The 19,797-nt window shown below is 36.1% G+C and overlaps 1 protein-coding gene across 2 annotated transcripts in view; it reads right to left on the bottom strand.

Moving 5' to 3' along the window:
* The window catches only part of PHF6 (PHD finger protein 6), a 52,142-nt gene that overhangs the window by 12,568 nt on the left and 19,777 nt on the right, over window positions 1-19,797 (bottom strand). The window contains exons 5-8 of one of the 2 annotated variants that reach the window (XM_028522206.2): window positions 19,751-19,794; window positions 3,057-3,226; window positions 2,747-2,890; window positions 1,652-1,756 (exon numbers count right to left, since the gene is read on the bottom strand). In XM_028522206.2, the coding sequence (XP_028378007.1) occupies window positions 1,652-1,756; window positions 2,747-2,890; window positions 3,057-3,226; window positions 19,751-19,794 (463 nt within the window). The remainder of the gene's footprint in view (window positions 1-1,651; window positions 1,757-2,746; window positions 2,891-3,056; window positions 3,227-19,750; window positions 19,795-19,797) is intronic. The other variant, XM_028522204.2, reaches the window with a different exon arrangement.

Genomic DNA, 19,797 nt, shown 5'->3' with positions numbered 1-19,797 from the left:
AACACTATCCTTATGATACGATGAAGTGATTTTCCTCCCCTTTTCAGTCCATACATTATTTTAAAGGAGTTTCATTTTTAAAATGCAATTGAAGTATCAATAAACTGAAATGGATTTAAATGGATATCAATAATCATCATACCTTCAAAAGTGCAGTTACACAAAGAATCAGTCATTTCTAATGGACTCAGGCAAAGATCATCAATGCCTGAAACCACTAGGTGAAAGAACGGAGGGGGATTTCACAACAGAGAGGTCAGACTCACCACCTGAATCCAAGGGTCAGACATCATGAGTTGTCTGATGTGATAAAATATGGATGATATACTCCCACCTGTGAAATATTCTCACCCCTCAAAATGTTGAAACTGAATCTAAAAATCAAGATTTTACGCCTAACTTCACTTTAAAAGAAAATCTGGAGAATTGAGGGAGAAGTTAAATGGCATCATGAAAAAGCAAACAGACAAATAAAAACATGTGGGATAGTCTATAGGACAACCAATCAATTTTCTCCAACAAGCCAATGGCATACAACAAAAAGAAACAAGACAGGGAGGTGGGCGTGCCCTGGATCACTGAAGGTATAGCAACCACAGGTAATGTATGAACCTCCTATGGGTTCTGATTCACACAAATCAACTTTGAAAAGATGGTTTTGAGACAGCTGAGGAAATGCAAATACAAACTGAGTGGTAAATAACACTGAGGACTCATTGTTAATTTATAAAGTGTAATGACACTGTGGTTAGGTAAGAAATGTCCAACTTTTAAGAGATACATACTGAAATGTGTAGAGGTGAAATGATATGAAGTCTCAGCTCTGCTTTAAAAAACTTCAAGCAACAAGATTAAAATGCATTGATGAAACAAGTGCCGCAAAGTCTTGGTAACTGATGAGTCAAGGTGATGGACAGATGTGTGTTACTAGTCTTTCTTATTTTGATACGTTTAGAAATTTTCACAATAAAAAAATTCTAAAATTAAAGTCATTTCTACAGATAACTGCTACCTTAAAGAAATGATTTTGCATTCCAATGACATCTTATAATACTCATAAACTGTAAAGGGGTAAGTGATCAATAAAGATGCTGATATCACTTAAAGCTATTTATTAGTAATTCAGTATGCTTAAAAACATGAGACTTAGGCACATTTTACTGAAAACTTTAAAGCTATGATAAACATTTTAAGAAATATAACTGCATATGAACTTTAACTAAACAGAAAGCTCTCAAAAAAATCCTTTCCTTTTATTAAAAAAAAAGAATGAATAATAACATGTGGAGGTTCTCAGTGCTCTGTTGGGGTCAGGGAATTTTTCTTTAGGCATGCTTAAACAATATTAACATTTTAAACTCTGTAAGTTGCATTACACTCACATCTTCATTTTTTATTAAGACTCTCAAATACCCTAAAATATAAAAAGCTCAGTGTAACTCTCTTAAGTAATGAAGTTACATAAAAAAGGAGTAAGTTTCAGTCACACCAGCATCCTTTATTATATTACAAATAAGTCAAATAGATACTGTGTTTTAACATGTGAACCATTTTATGTAAATTTATGACTAGACCAATTTGAGCTGTGTTCTATATTAAAGCAGAAAGTCAAAAGCAAAATGTTGCATAGCATAAATGTAAAACCACAGACCATTCTTTTTCCTCGCTTAATCTCCTGAAGAACAGTTTTAATATCAAAATCTCCAAATTCTGCTCTTGATGTTGTTGTGAGCTGGACGGTGCCAGAAGAAAATAACTAGAGGAGAAAAAAATACAAGAACATTTAATATTCAGAATCCTTTTGAGAAAATGGTTAAGTATGTGTTATATTACTTTAATATTCTGAGAAAGATGACTTTTCCTGAATAATCAAGTACTGATTCAAGTGTTTTTAATCTTTTCCTACATCTGATTAAAAGATAACCCCAAATAAAAAGAATGAAATAAAATTAATGTTGCCAGTGTGGAACTAAAATCAAATACTTTTTATTAAACAATGTAGATTTCAACAGTGTCATGCTGTCATCTCCAATGTTTTACAGATCCACAAAGTTTTAAAAAAATAGTTTTAACTGGCAAATTTCATCCATTGATACAGATCTGTATTACCTGGGGATTTCTTTCCCTAAAACAAGACATGTTTGGAATTTACTCCTAGGGTATAAATTTTGGAAAAAGCTCCCCAGGTAAATCTAACACCCTTCCCAAGGTAAATATACACTTAATCTCTGGTTAAGAACCTCTGGTATAAATAATACATATTTTAAAACCTAATCACAAATGGGATGAGTAACTCCATACAGTCTAATTCAAAAAAGTTTATGTATACTATATACTAAGAATGCAAAAATAAGATACAATTCTTATCTTCAAGGAATTTAAGACTATTAAGGAAGAGATGCTCATAATTAACTGTAATACAGTGTATGACGTACAATGAGAGATATCTACCAGGTTATAGTGGATATTGAACATGTTATGTGTTTCATGATGAGCTCACCATATTCTAGATAACCTTAATTATAGGTTATCTAGAATATGGTGAGTATAATTAGAATGTAAACCCTACTAAATTATAAAGACTATTTTTTAAAAATCTAAACTTTATGAAGATTTAGGATTATAGGATATACTATTCATAATCATAAAACACTAACGCTGGAGAGGAAAGTACCAAATTTGCTCACTAGCTAAATGCTTCTCAGAAAACTTGGGTTTAAAAGCACATAAAATGAACCATGCTTACCATACACTTATAATGTGCAGCCGCCTTCTTGGCATTAAATATATGCAGTTTTCCTCTTGCTTCATTTTCTTCCTCACCTACATGACAAAATCCACATTTAGGCCTGGTGTCGCTAGGGCTGCTTCTGTGTGGAGACCTATCTCTCTGCAAATATAAAAGAGAAAAAAACTTCTTAAGAAATCCTTTAAAATAGGCTATTAGTACTGATCAAGCTTAGTCAACATTTCAAATGATGAATTTTACCGATAGGCACGGTTTAAATGAAATATTCATAGTGCAACAAGTAAGAATACAACATTTTTCTACTTACATAGGAACTACTTTCCATTTCATCTGTTCCATGGGAGGATGTGGACCTGGTATCTTCCGACAGCCCTTTAAAATTAGTTTTCCGTGGCCTTCCTTTGCGACTTTTCTTTTTACTTTTAGGTGATGCGGGCTCCAGTTCATGCTCATTAAAGCTTTCTTCTAAATCAGCTGCTTAAAAATGAACATAAGCTTTACACGGACCAATCTTAAAATGAATGTTAGTTCATGGATCTTTAGACTATAGATTTCTCCTAAGGATGAAATTGCCTTCAGAAATGAGGAGAAATAGTCTGTGGTATGTTCAATACAGCAACCTAATATTTCTTATAAATGCAAAAAAATCAAATAAAAATACTTTTATTATAATCACTGAAAAACTATTTCCATTGAATTTATAATTCTACAGAAATGAGTTCTGTGATCTTGACTGCACACATAATTCAGGAAATATTTCTAAACTCTTATAAGTTAACTTTAAAATTAGCTCATGTATTTTTTTACCATAGATTTTACAGCTTTACCTCACACTGTTGGTGAAATCAAAAGACTTACCTAGAAAATAAACTTAGAACAACTCAGAAAACAAAATGGAAAAAAAAAGTATATCTGTACTAATATAGTCGCCACTAGCAACATGAGGCTTTTAAAAATTTAAGTCATTTATTTTATTTTTTAAGTCATTTATAATTAAGTAAACTTAAACCTTCAGTTCTTCCATTGCCCCGACCACATTTCAAGTGCTTATTAGTCACATGTGGCAAGATGTGTCTCTACTGGACATTACAGACATAGAATGTTTCTATCCCAGAAAAGCCTACCGGACAGCACTACTCTTGATAGATAACTCTGTCAACTATCACGAAAATCAAATGATCAAATTCAACAAGGAACTCAACCTCTAGTGAACTAACTGATCAACTAATAAATACTAAGTATAAAATTAACATAACAATTTCTAACATAAGTGGTAGAAAAGCTATGTTACAGGTTTGCAATACATACTTTAATGGATTAAATTAAATATGTAGAAATTTCAGAATTGCTTTTCCCAGCATTTTTACAATTTATTCCATTAATGGAACGTGTTTCATTTAGTTGTTCACTACAAATATTTTATTTATTAAAAGCCTACTGTATCTAAGATAACATATTTAGTGCTCAAAAAATATAAAAAGCTAATGTTCACTTGACTGAGGTCAAACTATAGAAAATTTTACACACATCTCTAATACCTTCTTCATTTCTTTTTGTACTATAAGTTACTGATTATAATTCCAGGGACTACTTTCTTAATGAGAAAGCCTATCAACTCCTATGCCGGCCTTTCCTAATAAATACTGTGAAAGGTTTTTTTTTTTTTAGAAATAGAAGTAGATTCATTATGATAAGAAAAAAGTAATTAAATTAGTATACTTAAATATATAAACTTCAGGAACTGAGAACCTTAGACTGTTTGCAAAACAGCTAATACAAATTTGTGTCAATACATCTCAAAACTATTATAGGATTTGAGGAAGGAAACAAAAGGAAAAAGTAAAAGTTAGAGGATAGTGTTTTAGAGGCAATAAGACAACTTCATGTAAATAAATCTTGTGAAGACAAACAAATCAATTAAAGATATCTTCTAATCTTAACCTTATAGCAAATTTCATATCAGAATACACCACTTACTTTCAACAGTCAAACTGACAATTTTCTATCCAGAATTTCATTAAAGCTGTTAGAACAATTACTTACACTTACCAAAAATTAAAATTTCTTAATGAAATTAAGAAATGAAAAATCATAAGGAAATGATTTTTGAAAATGAAAAATATTTTCAAAATGAAAAAAATTATTTTTGAAAATGAAAAATCATAAACAGGTGTTTCAATAATTATAAATACTATATCATTTGTAATATATGATATTGTTATTTACAATGAAGACAATCAATAAAATTATAATAATATTGTATCATTAAACATCTATAAAGCAATTACTTAACTGATTCCATTATCGGGCCAACATGATTGGTTTTCCCCTAGAGCATACTTGTCTGTATTTTTAAAAAGATTTTATTCATTTATTTTTAGAGAAGGGGAAGGGCGGGAGAAAGAGAGGTAGAGAAATATCAGTGTGTGATTGCCTCTCATGCACCCACTACTGGGGACCTGGCTTACAACCCAGGCATGTGCCCTGACTGGGAAGCGAACTGGCAACCTTTCAGTTCCCAGGCCAGCACTCAGTCCACTGAACCACACCAGCTAGGGCATTGTCTGTCTTAAATATGAAATCATTCAGTATAAAATTTTAGAGGACTGCATAACAGCAACAGTAAAAAAAAATCACAAAAAAATGATAGATTTAACTATATTAAAACTTTCAAACTTCTGAAAGAGAAAAAAAATGATAAAATTACAAGGTGACTGAAAAAATATCTTTTGTACCTATGACAAAGGATTAGTATCCTTATGATATAAGCTCATAATGATTAAGACTCCAACAGATAAATGGATCAAGCATATGATCAAATAACCCGCAGAAGAGAATATGCTTTTAGAAAGTTTGCTTTCTCTAGAGTCAAAGAAGTGTAAATTAAGTGATATATCACTTGACCTATCAAAACAGCAGACTTAATATAGTTATAGAAAACTACAATTAACTCAGCAAAATGTGTTAAAAATAGAAATATAAAAGAAGTCCCACAAATATGTTCAGATACACCATGCTTCTGGATAAACAGGATCAACATTAGAATGATATCAGTTGCCACTAACCTAATTTAACACAACTCCAATAAAATGAAACTTAAAAGTTGATTTCATGGTTTTCTGGAAGAGTAAAAGTACAATATGGAATAAAAGATCTTTTCTAAAAAGATCTAAACATACTATAAAGCAACAGCAGTTAAAACACAGGCACAGGAATAGATATAAGAGGTCTGCCCAGAAAGTATCCAGCCATACACTATGAAAAATAGTGACACTTACTGAAGATACAAGATACAAGGCACTTTGTACATAGAAAAATGATGCCTCAGTCCTCTTCAAAGTAGGCACCTTGGAACCTCACACAGTTCTCCTAACTGCCATTAGCTGCCCTGTCATATTTTCCAGAATCTCATCAACAGTCTGAAATCTCTTCCCTTTCATAGGTGATTTTAGTTTTGGGAAAAGCCAGAAGCCACAGGGTGCCAAATCTGCACTGTAGGGAGGCCGAGTCACCTGGGAGATTTGATGTTTTGCCAAAACACTTGGCAGGAGGGGTGATGCATGAGCGGGCATGTTGTCCTGATGAAGCTGCCTGCCAATCAGTAGTTGCCCATAGCTGTGGCCTTCTGAATCATCCGAATAGTTTCCAGGGAGGAATGTTCAAGCTTAATGCAAAATCTGATGCAGATTCATTGCTTTCCTTGCTCAGTCATTTTGAATGTGATGACCACACAGTACAGATGGCCACTCAACAGCATCTGCCACCCCCACAGATTAGTACAGTGAAGTTGTTATTGTTCATGCATGCACATTCCAGCCTGCTCTCCTTGGCTGCCCAGTTATATGGAGGATGTTGGCCAAACCATTCTTGTTGTATTAACAATAGCTAGACTTTTTCCATACAGACTTCTTATATCAGCAGAAGAGAAGACAAGATTGAAGAGAAAACAAGATTGAAAATAGACCCACCCTAGCTGGTGTGGTTCAGTGGGTTGAGCGCTAGCCTGTGAACCAAAAAGTTGCCGGTTCGATTCCCAGTCAAGGAACATGCCTGGGTTGCAGGCTAGGTCCCTAGTTGGGGATGTGTGAAAAGCAACCGATTGATGTTTCTCTCCCTCTTTTTTCGAAACTCCCTTTCCCTCTCTCTAAACAAATGAATAAAATCTGAAAAAAAAAAAGGAAAATAGACCTACAGAAATTACATTTGAACTAAAATCTAAAGATAAACCTAATCTTTTCAAGCATTCTTTCCTTCCACTCTTATGGTCTTTTTAGACCCCAGTAAGTCTCACCATATACTGAAGTAAACAAAATTTCATAATAAAAAAAATAAAATGGACCCATATATATATATATGAGGGGATCCAGAATATTATAATGGAGGCATTTCAAATGAATAAGGGAAAGATTAATGGCACAGTTGGCCACCCGTTTAGAAAAAACATGAGATGCATTTCCTGAGCCCATATGAAAAATTAGAGATGGATAAAACTCCAATCATAAAATTACAAATGTAACAAAGGAAAATGAAGGAGAATATTTTTTATTAGGGTCAGGACGCCTAAGAAGCCATAAACAGAAAGATCAAGAGACCTGACTAAACTTTTCTGTGGCACAAGCACAAAAATGAATAAAAAGGCAAACAATAAGTTGAAAAATCATTTGCATTTAGTAACAGAATTAATATCTGTATTACACAGAACATTACAAATCAGCTTTAAAAAGACACACTTCAAGAGAATAAAGCACAAAGAATTAGGAACTGGCAATTTGCAGAGGAAATGCAGATGACTTAAAAAAAAAAAAAACAACCTAGCAGGCCCTGGCTGGTGTAGATCAGTAGATTGAGTGCGGGCCTGGGAACCAAGGGGTCGCTGGTTTGATTCCCAGTCAGGGCACATCCCTGGGTTGTGGGCTGGGTCTCCAGTCGGGGGTATGTGGGAGGCAACCACACACTGATGTTTCTCTCTCTCTCTTTCTCCCTCCCTTTCCTTCCCTTCCCTCTATAAATAAATACATACATACATAAATCTTAAAAAAAAAAAAACTAGCAGAAGCCCAACCGTACTAGTGATAAAACAAATGGAAGTTAAGTGACATAACCAGTCAAAAATGAAAAACTGATAATACCAGCACAGGTGTGGGGAACTAGACACTCTCATGCACTGTTTGTGGGAGCATAAACTGGATATATATGGCAGTGCTTGTTTCCATTGTTAAATGCACAAACCCTTTCAGCTGGCAACCTCATTTCTAAGCCTCTATCCTGTAGTATTGCTTGTACACATACTGAAGAACATATGTATGAGGAAGATCAATGCAGTTTTTTACTTACTTGTGAAAAAATAGATATAACTGATTTTTATTAATGCAGAAATCCTTAAACTATGGTTATACTTATTCTAGGTAATATAATTGTTAAGAAATATATCACAGAATGAAAAAAGCTGAGTTGTCTAACATCATTATATACACTATGAACCCACTGTGTTTTTTTAAAGTATGCATATGTATTTCTTATTTTATTTATTTATTTTTAGACAGAGGGGAAGGGAGGGAAACATCAATGTGAGTTTGCCCCTCATGTGTCCCCTACTGGGGACCCAGCCCACAACCCAGGCATGTGCCCTGACTGGGAATCAAACCAGTAACCCTTTGGCTCACAGCCCACCCTCAATCCACTGAGCCACACCAGCCAGGGCTCCATATGTATTTTAAGATGTAAGATTGTGCATATGTAAAAAAGGGTCTGGGAAAATATACATCAAACCATTATTACTAGTCACTCCTAGAACAGGGGTGTCCAACCCACAGCCTGCGGGCTGTATGCACACGAGGATGGCTGTGAATGTGGCCCAACACAAAATTATAAATTTATTTAAAACATCACGAGATTTTTTATTTTGTGATTATGTGTTGCAGTGTACTTAATGTATGGCCCAAGAAAATTCTTCTTTCAGTGTGGCACAGAGACACTAAAAGGTTGGACACTACCCCTGTCAGAGAATGTGATTTCAGGGAGAAGAGAGTGCTTTTGAAACTATTTCAATTTTAATAGTACTATTTTAATTTTTAAAACAATGGGCAATGTACTACCTTTGTAATTAAAAGAATGTATAATATCCAATGTGGTAAAAGGAGAGGGTAAAGTTATCCACTGGTGATGGGACTATAACCTAGCACAATCTTTCTAGAAAGAAATATGACAACCTTAAAAGGACTGAACCTTATGACACAGTGATTTTACTCTTGGGAGCTTAACATAAAAAATAATTAAAAATGGCACTGCCTAGTGTGGCTCAGTGCACTGAGTACTGCTTTGCGAACCAAAAAGTCACCAGTTTGATTCCCAGTTTCCACACATACCTGGGTTGTGGACCAGAGGGGTGCAAGAGGCAACTACACATTGATGTTTCTCCCCCTCTTTCTCCTTTCCCCTCTCTCTAAAAATAAATAAAATCTTTAAAAAATAAATAAAATAAAAAACCAGATTTTATTCCTAGCAACAGTGCACAGTGGTTCCACTTCCTCTACATCCTCACCAACAGGCTTATTATCTGTTTTTTAAAGATTTCATTTATTTATTGTTTTTAAAAAGATTTTATTTGTTTATTTTTAGACAGAGAGGAAGGGAAGGAGAAAGAGTGGGAGAGAAACAGCAATGTGTGGTTGCCACTCATGCAGTCCTTACTGGGGACCTGGCCCACAACCCAGGCATAGGCCCTGACTGGGTATTGAACCGGTGACCTTTCAGTCTGCAGTCCATCACTCAATCTACTCAGTCACACTAGCCAGGGCTTCAGTGTATACCCTCTACTGCTGATTGTTATACAATGTTCATATACTTAGTCAAACAAATAAATATGATAAAAAATAAAACCTTACCCTAGCATTCATAGCAGCAAACGCTGAAAATCCAGGCTGATAAGGTAAGTAACAAAATAAGCTTGCCCTTGTGTGCCACATAAAGACGCTCTACTTTTATGAGCACAGTCCCCATATGTCTGTCACTTTTAAGTACATATTACTGATTATTCTATTACAGTTGTCCCATTTTTCTCCCCTTTATTATGCTCTGCCCTACACACCCCCACCAGAATCCTCTTCCTTAGTTCATTTCCATGGTTCATACATATTAAGTTCTATGGCTTCTCCATTTCCTATATTATTCTTAGCCTCCCCCTTCCTATTATGAACCTACCACTCACTCCTCTTATTCCCTGTATCTTTTCCTCCACTCTGCCCCCTCCCCCTCCCTGCTGAAAACCCTCCAGGTGATTCTGTTCCAGTTCTAGTTGTTTGCTTTGTTTTTGTATCTTCATTTGTGGATAGTTGTGAGTTTGTTGTCATTTTACTGTTCATAGTTTTCATCTTCTTTTTCTTAGATAAGTCCCTTTAATATTCATATAATAAGGGCTGGGTGATGATGAATTCCTTTAACTTGACTATGTCTGGGAAGCACTTGATCTACCCTTCCATTCTAAATGAGAGCTTTGCTGGATAGAGTAATCTTGGATGTAGGTCCTTGACTTTCATGACCTTGAGTACTTCTTTCCAGACCTTTCTTGCCTGCAAAGTTTCTTTTGAGAAATCAGCTGATAGCCTCATGGGAACTCCTTTTTAAGTAACTCTCCTTTTCTCTTGCTACTTTTAAGATTCTCTCCTTACCTTTAATCTTGGCTAATGTAATTGTGTTGTGCCTTGGTGTGTGCTTCCTTGGGTCCAACTTCTTTGGGACTCTCTGAGCTTCCTGGACTTCCTGAAAGTCTATTTCCTTCGCCAGATTGGGAAAATTCTCCATTATTATTCTTCTAATGAGTTTTCAATTTCTTGGTCTTCCTCTTCTCCTTCTGGCACCCCTATGATTCGGATGTTGAAACATTTAGTTATCCCAGAGGCTCCTAAGCCTCTCCTCATTTTTTTTAATTCTTGTTTTTTCCTTCTGTTCTGGTTGAATATTTATTTCTTCGTTCTGCTCCACATGATTGATTTGAGTCCTAGTTTCATTCCCCTCACTGATGGTTCCCTGTATTTTCTTTATTTCACTTTGTGTAGCCTTCAGTGCTTCCTTTATTTTGCAGCTGTACTCAATCATTTTTGTGAGCATCCTCATTACCAGTGTTTTCAACTCTGTATCTGATAGGTTGGCTAGGTCTTCGCCACTTAGTTCTATTTTTGGAGCTTTGATCTATTCTTTCATTTGGGCCATTTTCTTTGTTTCAACACACATGTTACATAGTAAGAGGTGGAGCCTTAGGTATTTTCCAGGTTGGGACAACCCACTCTGCTGAGTTGTGGTGCTGTATGGAGGGGAATGGTCGAAGACAGAACAATACCACTTACTCCGCTCTCAACTGGCTTTCAGTCACTTCCCCTGGTAGCCACAGAATATTGGGCCCCTCTGGTACTGATTCTTGCGTGGGTGGGTTTGTGTATATTTCAGGACCCTGTGGGTTGCTACAATGAGCTCTCCTGTGAGGCTGTAAGTTTCTTCCACTGCCATAACCCCCACAGATTTTTATAGCCAGAGGTTTTGAGGCTTTATTCCCCTGCGCTGGAATCCTAGGTTGCGCGGTCTGTCCCACTCCCCAGTTGTCCCTCCCCATTTATCCACACACAAATGTGGGCCCACCCAGTCCTCCTGCTGCTGTCCTGCCATGCATCCTCTCCACCCTAGCTGCTCATCTTGCCCCTCCTACCAGTCTGGATGAATATTTCTTCATTAACTCCTTGGTTTTCGGACTTCCATACAGTTCAATTTTCTGGCAGATATGGTTGTTTTTGTTTTTAAATTTGTTGTCCTTGTTGTGGTTGTGCAAGGAGGCAAAATATATCTACCTACACCTCCATCTTGGCCCAAAGTGCCCTGTCTGTCACTTTAAAATGGCCAGGTTACCCTTCTGATTGTCCCTATGAGGCACAGGAGTGACCCATTTACTAGGAAACTAACTCTCCTCTTCCTAGTATTATAAAGTCCTATCTGTCCATTTACTAATTCATTCTCCTTCATAATCAGTGTTTTCTTATCTCCTTCCTTCCTGGTTTAAGCTACATATCCTTTCCCACCCTAAATTTTCACATCGGTTAAGAATAGAAGTAGAAAGAACCCCTGGACAGAAAGTCTGGAGACTGACATCTACTAGGTCTTAACTTGTTACTTAATGTTCTCAAGGCAAAGCCTCTTGGTATATCAAATAGCTATAATGACTAACACCTTACTCAAAAGGCTGCTTTACAACAAGGCTTCTGTTGCCCTGGCTGGTGTGGCTCAGTGGACAGAGCACTTGCCTGTTAAACAAAGGGTCACAGGTTTGATTCCCAGTGAGGGTACTTGTGGGCCAGGTCCCCAGTAGGGGGTGTGCAAGAGTCAACTACACATTGATGTTTCTCTCCCTCTCTTCCCCTCTCTTGTAAAAATAAATAAACCTTTTTTAAAAAAACAATGTTTGTCAAAAATACTTTGTAAAATATAAAATCGCATTGCAATCTTATTTATTGCTCTTGTCAGGCTTTAAGCTCTTTGTCCACAGGGGCTACTTTCTAAATTTAATTCCCCAATGTGTCCACACCCAGCAGGCACTCAATGTTTGCTGAAATTTTTAAAAATAAAAAGTGGGGGAAGGCCAGTCATTAAAGCTAGGGCAAGAATCACCACATCTGTTTTGATTCTTTAGGGCTGCTACAAAAGAAGACTGGAGATCACTTGCCCTGCCTCCTCCCGTGGAAATGTGGTGTGCATTTGCTCTGTGAGCTCCATGGCACTAGTAAACTCTGCATTCTGCCTTTTCAGTAATAGTATCAGGTAAATTATTTCTTTTATGCATATGAATATATAAATACATAGTACAGATAAAAATATATTATTCTTAACTATGTATGCTAATATGAAATATGATATCTGGTATTTAATTCAAAATAATCCAGACAGAGGAAGTGGATGAGGGGTATTTAATGAAACAACTGAACTAACAAGGAAAACAGGGACAGGCTCATAGATGGAGAGCAGAGGACAGCTAAGGGGGGATGGATGGTTAGGGGTGGAGGGATTGAGCAAAAAGGAAAAAGGACTCATGGACGTGGACAACAGGGTGGTGATTGCTGGGGGTAGAGGGGACTAAAAGGTAATGAAAAAGAATACAGTAAAGATTTTTTTTAAAAATCAAAGGTCCCACTGTTGGGTGGGAGTGCAGACTGATGTTGCCACTGTGGAAAGCAGTATGGAGACACCTCAAAAAATTAAAAGTGGATCTGCCTTTTGACCCAGCGATCCCATTTCTGGCAATACATCCGATGGAACCAAAAACATTAATTTGAAAGAACATAAACACCCCTATGTTCATTGCAGCATTATTTACAATTGCCAAGAAATGGGAGCCATCCAAGTGACCCTCAGCAGATGAGTAGATCAACAATTATGGGACATTTACACAATGGAATTCTACTCAGCTATAAAAAAGAATGAAATTTTATGCTTTGCAACAGCATGGATGTACCTAGAGAACATTACATTAAGTGAAATAAGCCAGTCAGAGAAAGGCAGATACCATATGATTTCACTCATATGTGGAATCTAATGAACAAGCTGAACTAACAAGCAAAACAGAGACAGACTCATAGATGGAGAACAGGATGACAAGCTAACTAAAGCTGGGTGATGGGCTTTGTTTCAAACACACTCTTACATATGTTAGAAAGTTCTTATAATTAAAGTTTGTGAGGTGTGCTAAATCAAAGAGGGGCATAAATAATGCCTGGTACAGTACTTTGCACATAGGTAGTCAATAAATCTGGTGAATCAATGAACAAATATGGAGTCAGCTCTAGTGAAGGGTACAATATGAATATATTACTAAAGTTTTCCAAGTAAAATCACAAATACAATTTAAATACTATTATCTTCTGAGGAAGAACACATGAAAAGATGAGTAGAAATAAAGGTAGGTAGAGTTTTCAAGGAGTAATGCCAAGAACATTGCTCAGAGCTTTACACATATTAGTTCATTTAATCCTTATAATAATCCCATGAGGTAGGTTTTTTTTAAACCCCCATTTTACTGATATAGTATCTATGGTTCCAAGGCATACCAAATAATTTGCCCAAGATCACATAACAAACAATTGGGAGAGTTAAGATTATCTAAATATAGATCTGATTTCAACCAATACAGGAAACTACCTTTCTAGTACTTCAAAAATCCATTCAATGCTATCAAACTTAAAAGATTTTGCCCTGGCTGGTGTGGCTCAGTGAACTGAGTGCCCACCTGCAAACCAAAGGGTCACTGGTTCAATTCCCAGTCAGAGCACATGCCTGTGTTGTGGGTGAGGTCCCCAGTAGGGGGCGCATGAGAGGCAACCACACACTGATGTTTCTCTCCCTCTTTCTTCCTCTTTTCCCCCTCTCTAAAAATAAATAAGTACAATATTTTCAAAAAAGATTTCAAAAAACTTTGATACCCTATCAAAATCTTACCATAACTTCTACTTAATGAAGATTGAAAAATGTAGCATATGTTAGAGGAAATGAACAAGGAAAAGAATACTAAGGACATTTAAAGCAGGCAAAGGCTTTGAATCTACACAAATGATAACATACTTTCAATGCACTCCTAGGATTAATATAACTGTGGTGACCCTTTTTCCTGAAATATAAATTGAATTATATGATTTGACAAGCAAGCTCTAATACAAAGTTTCTGAACTGTCTGTTAGGTTATCCACCAGGTCTCTGAAAATCAAGATTAGACTTCAAGGTTAGGCAGAAAAGATTCCCTAAACCCCAGAACACCTGGGATTTTATGGTCACTGCAGCTGTGGCACTTATCACTACAATACCTCTTAAGGTAATTTCAGACATATAAAAATTTGTCAAAAAATCCTGTATGTCCTAGCCCTGGCTGGCATAGCTCAGTGGATTGAGCACAGGCTTCGAACCAAAGTGTCCCAGGTTCGATTCCCAGCCAGGGTACATTCCTGGGTTGCAGGCCATAACCCCCAGCAACCGCACATTGATGTCTCTCTCTCTCTCTCTCTCTCTCTCTCTCTCTCTCTCTCTCTCTCTCTCTCTCTTTCTCTCTCTCCCTCCCTTCCCTCCCTAAAAATAAATAAAATCTTAAAAAAATTTAAAAATCCTGTATGTCCTTTACCCAAATATCAATATCTTACATTTGATTTCTCATTCATTCTCTCTAAATATTCATATACTTTTTCCTGAAAGATTTTAGAGTAAGATGCAAATGTGGTGCCCCTTTATCTAAGTACTTCCATGTGTCACCACTGTATTTTAATCAGTTGGTCACATACCTGTCACTAAATTGTGTCTTCCTGCACCCCCCAAAAACTGAAACCCCATTGTTATTTTTTCATCTTGCTCAACTAACACTTGGTGAAAGACGAGCTACAGGACAAGGAAGTATCACCCAAAATAAATGACATTAAATACCGTGCTTAGATTCAAGCCAAGAAAATGAAGAGGTTACAAACATTTCTTGAGCACTCATCCCATGAAAACATTCTATTTTAGGTAATTTAAGAAAACTAATAAACCATAAGTTTGGCATTTTACAGTTTCAAGTACCTAAACTGCCTGAGGTTAGGTTTGTGATAATGACAAATTCTACACATTATTGCTGTGAATGGCTAACACTCAGCAGCATCTACTCTTGATACCATTTATCTTGTCACAGATTACTTCACTCCATATAAATTAGTAAATACAAAGGCCTTAACCCCTTAATGAAAATTGTTTTAAAAGAACCATTATTCACGTGTCGTCACAGTTCCTTGTAGGAACTCAAATGCTTAGTGATAACATATTACTGTCTATTAAAGCAATTCTACAAAACAGGCACTACCATCAATTACAAGCTAGAGCTTTTTGCTATTACCAGCATTTGACATTTTTTAAAATAATACTTTAAAAAAAGGTAGGGAATGTAATTATTATCTAAACATGCAAGCCAACAAAGGAAAAACACATGAGGTGTAGGAATTAATTCTGGCTATTCCTGTACATTTTTAATGTATACGTTTCTATTAAGAATAGGAAGGCACTACACTATTTTAAATGGCTCAATAACCCCACGTGGCTAGTGGCTACCATACTGTAAGGTGCAGATATAGAGCATTTCCATCGCCAGAGTAAGTTCTACTAGACAGCATTGTTGAGCCATTAGTTCTTTATCCTTTTGTAAAAAGCCCTGCATCATTGAGCTCCTTGCCACTCAGTGAAATCACTGATTCTCAGACTGTAATGTGAATACAAACCACTTGGGATCTTATTAAAATGGCCATTCTTACTTAGTAGACCAGAGGTAGAGCTTGAGATTAGGCATTTTAACAAACTCCCAAATGATGCCAATTCTGCTGGTCCAGAGGCTATGCTATCTTCTTCCCCAACTCCCAATCATTCCATTTCACCAATTAGACTTTCTTTAGCACACAACTCACGGTCCCTTTTACCCAGTCCATCCCTTGCCATCAACCTGGGTGATTTTTTTAAAATTGTATTTATTTATTTTCAGAGAGAGGAGAAGGGAGGGAGAAAGAGAAGGAAAGCAACATCAATGTGTAGTTGCCTCTCACACACCCCCTACTGGGGACCTGGCCCGCAACCCAGGCATGTGCCCTGACTGGGAATTGAACTGGCCATCTTTTGGTTCGCAGGCCGGCACTCAACCCACTGAGCCACACCAGGCAGGGCATCCTGGGTGATTTCAACTGTTCACATGGACAACCCAAGCAACACCTAGCCAGTTAGTTCATTGATCTCCAATAATGTCCATCAACTACCCAATCCCTATAATCACATTTTATAATCATCTAAAACAGTTCTCCCTCTGAAATAATTATATCACACTTTGGGACCACAAATGATTGCTTTCCCAAGTACTTTCATTTTCATTGTTTTTCAACTTTACCAGGACTTCCAGACTATAATTCTTTCCCATTTTTCTTTCCCTGCCTCCACATACCTACCTTAGATTTGTCTCTTGCAAATATCCTAAGTTCTCTTACCCCTTTTACTTCTTTGTTGAGTCTACTTGGCAAAATCTCAATTCTGAATTAACTAACTAGCCAGAATCCTGAATTGCTGGAGGAAAGTCACACAATCTGACTGAAGGTATCACTTCATAAAACTCTTGGTTACTAAGCTCAACTGGGCCCTCAACTGTCCAGAAGCTTTACATTTCTCTAAGCAAACTTTCTCACCCAGTCTTTACAACTATTATTTCAAAACTTCTCCTCTCTCCTTCAACTTCCAACCCTCACACCCCTCCCCACATTCTCATTCCCACAGAAAACAGACTAGATAGGAACGACCTATCCTCTTCTTTATCTCCTGTTACAGTGGAAATATCCTCCTATTACAGTGCAATTGTTCCACTTGTGCAATGAATCCTCCTTCCTGTACCTTCAATCTCTTCTTGCATATTGGATCTTTTCTCATAACTATTTATATATTGACTAACCACCCCCTCTCAAAAAAGGTCAACTAAAGGAAACAATCCAATCTGAAAAGGCCACATACTGTAGGATTCTAACTATTTGACATTCTGGAAAAGTCAAAACTATGGAGGCAGTAAAGAGATTCTCTAATTTGATATTTGAAAACTCAGTTCATGTTATGTCAGAGTAACTTTACATACTGAGATATATAGTGTTGATCATTTTAAGTATTAGCAAAGTAAGTGTTGAGCCACAGGTGGCAAATAATAAAGAAAATGACAAAGGTATCAATTCCTTCTTTGCTGTACAGACTACTGCAATACAATTTCCAAACAAAGACAGTCCCTAAAATTTGATCCTATAAACCCCATCATAAATTACAATAATAAAGTAGAACATGTTTCCATTAGAAAAATGAATCGGAAGTTTTGCTTCTAAAAATATCAAATAAATTCAATAATAAAAAAATATAGGTATTTGAATGTTATAAAAGTCAAAATTCAATGTGAACTCTGCAATACTTTTAAATTATGAAATTATGCTTCAAGTTCTACAATATGAGTGTAAGTACAATATATTACCAATAATACGAGAGGCCCCAATGTGCTACAAAAGTCTACGCAGAACTTGAAATTCAAATCTATTGTATCACAAATTTGAATTGTAGTAATCCTGCCAGTTACATGAAAAGAAAAGTCATCATGAGAAGTATGAATTTTTATCTTTCTCGTTAATAAGTTTCTCAAAGCAAAAAGGTGGTCAATCTTATTCTACTTTACATCGTCTGCAGTAACTTTTCTCTACCACTAGATGGTACTATCAGCTCTAGAAAGCTGAAGAATATAAGGGAAGATGTCTAAATTAATCATCCTTTCCATCCTCAAACACTCTGCACCTCAGAATACTCATATACTTGTATTCTTGAGGTCATAAGTCTGAATCTTTGGCTTGCCATAAATGCCCATTAAAATCTTCAAGAGAATCAAGTAAATACAGTGTTAAAATCTGAACTAATGTAAGGTGGGAAAGCTTCCTCTTAAGCTTTCACAAAAATTTCTCCAATTCCATTATAGAATTAAGTAATCAAAAAAACTTAAGGTAAACACTTATAAAGGTTTTATCAGTTGCATTTTAGCACCTCAGCACTTCAAAAACAGTATTTTATTATTATCTATTCAGTACATTTATCTTAAAAATAAGGTTTTGCTCAACGCTGTATTTTTAACCAGCACTTTAAAACTATTTGGATGAATCTGGAGTCCAAACTTGGAACCATACTATTTTTTTAAAGACTTTATTTATTTATTTTTAGATAGAGAGGAAGGGAGGGAGAAAAGAGAGGGAGAGAAACATCAATGTGTGCTTGCCTCCTGCGCACCCCCCACTGGGGACCCAGCCAGAAATCCAGACACGTGCCCTGAATGGGAATCGAACCAATGATCCTTTGATTCACAAGCTGGCACTCAATGCACTAAGCCATACCACCCAGGGCAAAGCAGTACTATTTTATATTATAAAGTCAAGATCTAAGAGATAAAAAAGGGCCAAAAATTTTAATATGCTAACACTGATAATTAGGTCCTTATAAAAGAAACAACTTCCTAGAACAATAGGCTTGAAATATTCTAATTCTAAGCAACACATTCTAGGAAGCTAAAAAAATGTTAAGAATCACTAATCTAAATGGAAGAATAGAACAATCTCAGGTTAAATCTAAGCCATTTTATATTGCTAGTAAAAGTGTCAAAACCACCTGTTTTAAAAGGTTAAAAACAAGAAGGAATTCAATTTGAAAATTTTCCCATACCTTTTAATGACCAAGAACAACTTGGCTAACTATATATAAACATGACTACCCTGGTTTAGGTTTATATTTTAAAATTGACTACTTCCTATGAACATGTCTGTATTAAAAAAAGAAGTACTACAATGTGAATAAAAATTTAACAGAAAGCCTGGTGATCACAAAATGTACTAGTATCCCCAGTTCATATTTCTGTATCAGACAGTAGCCCAGTTAGTTACTAATTGGCCTACTAACTCACTCACATAAACACAGAAATCCCTAACCATTATCATCATTTCTTTCTAAAGATAAAGACTTTTTAAAACATTTTATTTATTTATTTTTAGAAAAGGGGGAAGGGAGGGAGAGAGAGGGAGAGAAACATCAGTGTGTGGTTGCCTCTTAAGTGCCCTCTCCTGGGGACCTGGCCCGCAACCCAGGTATGTGCTCTGAATGGGAACTGAACAGCTGACCCTTTGGTTCACTGGCCAAGTTTCAACCCACTGAGTGAGACACACCAGCCAGGGCAAGATAAAGATATTCTTGATTAACTCTTTACAAGAAAAAAAAGAACTTAAGAGATAAAAGTATTCTTAAAAATTCAGATATTTTTCATTACTGTATATTAGTTTATGCTAATGCTTTTCCTAACTCTTTAAAATGTATTTAATATTGAGATATATCTTCTGGTAAAAATTAACATAATATAATTCACTCGTATTTTACTCAAATTTATTCTTGAAATTGAAAACTGGCTGATTGACATACCTTCCGAGTTATGTGCAGTTTTCTTGTGTTTCCGGCAATAAACCCTA

This window comes from Phyllostomus discolor, chromosome X (assembly GCF_004126475.2).
Source record: "Phyllostomus discolor isolate MPI-MPIP mPhyDis1 chromosome X, mPhyDis1.pri.v3, whole genome shotgun sequence".
NCBI lineage: Eukaryota > Metazoa > Chordata > Mammalia > Chiroptera > Phyllostomidae > Phyllostomus > Phyllostomus discolor.
This window is presented reverse-complemented; position numbering and strand designations above follow the sequence as displayed.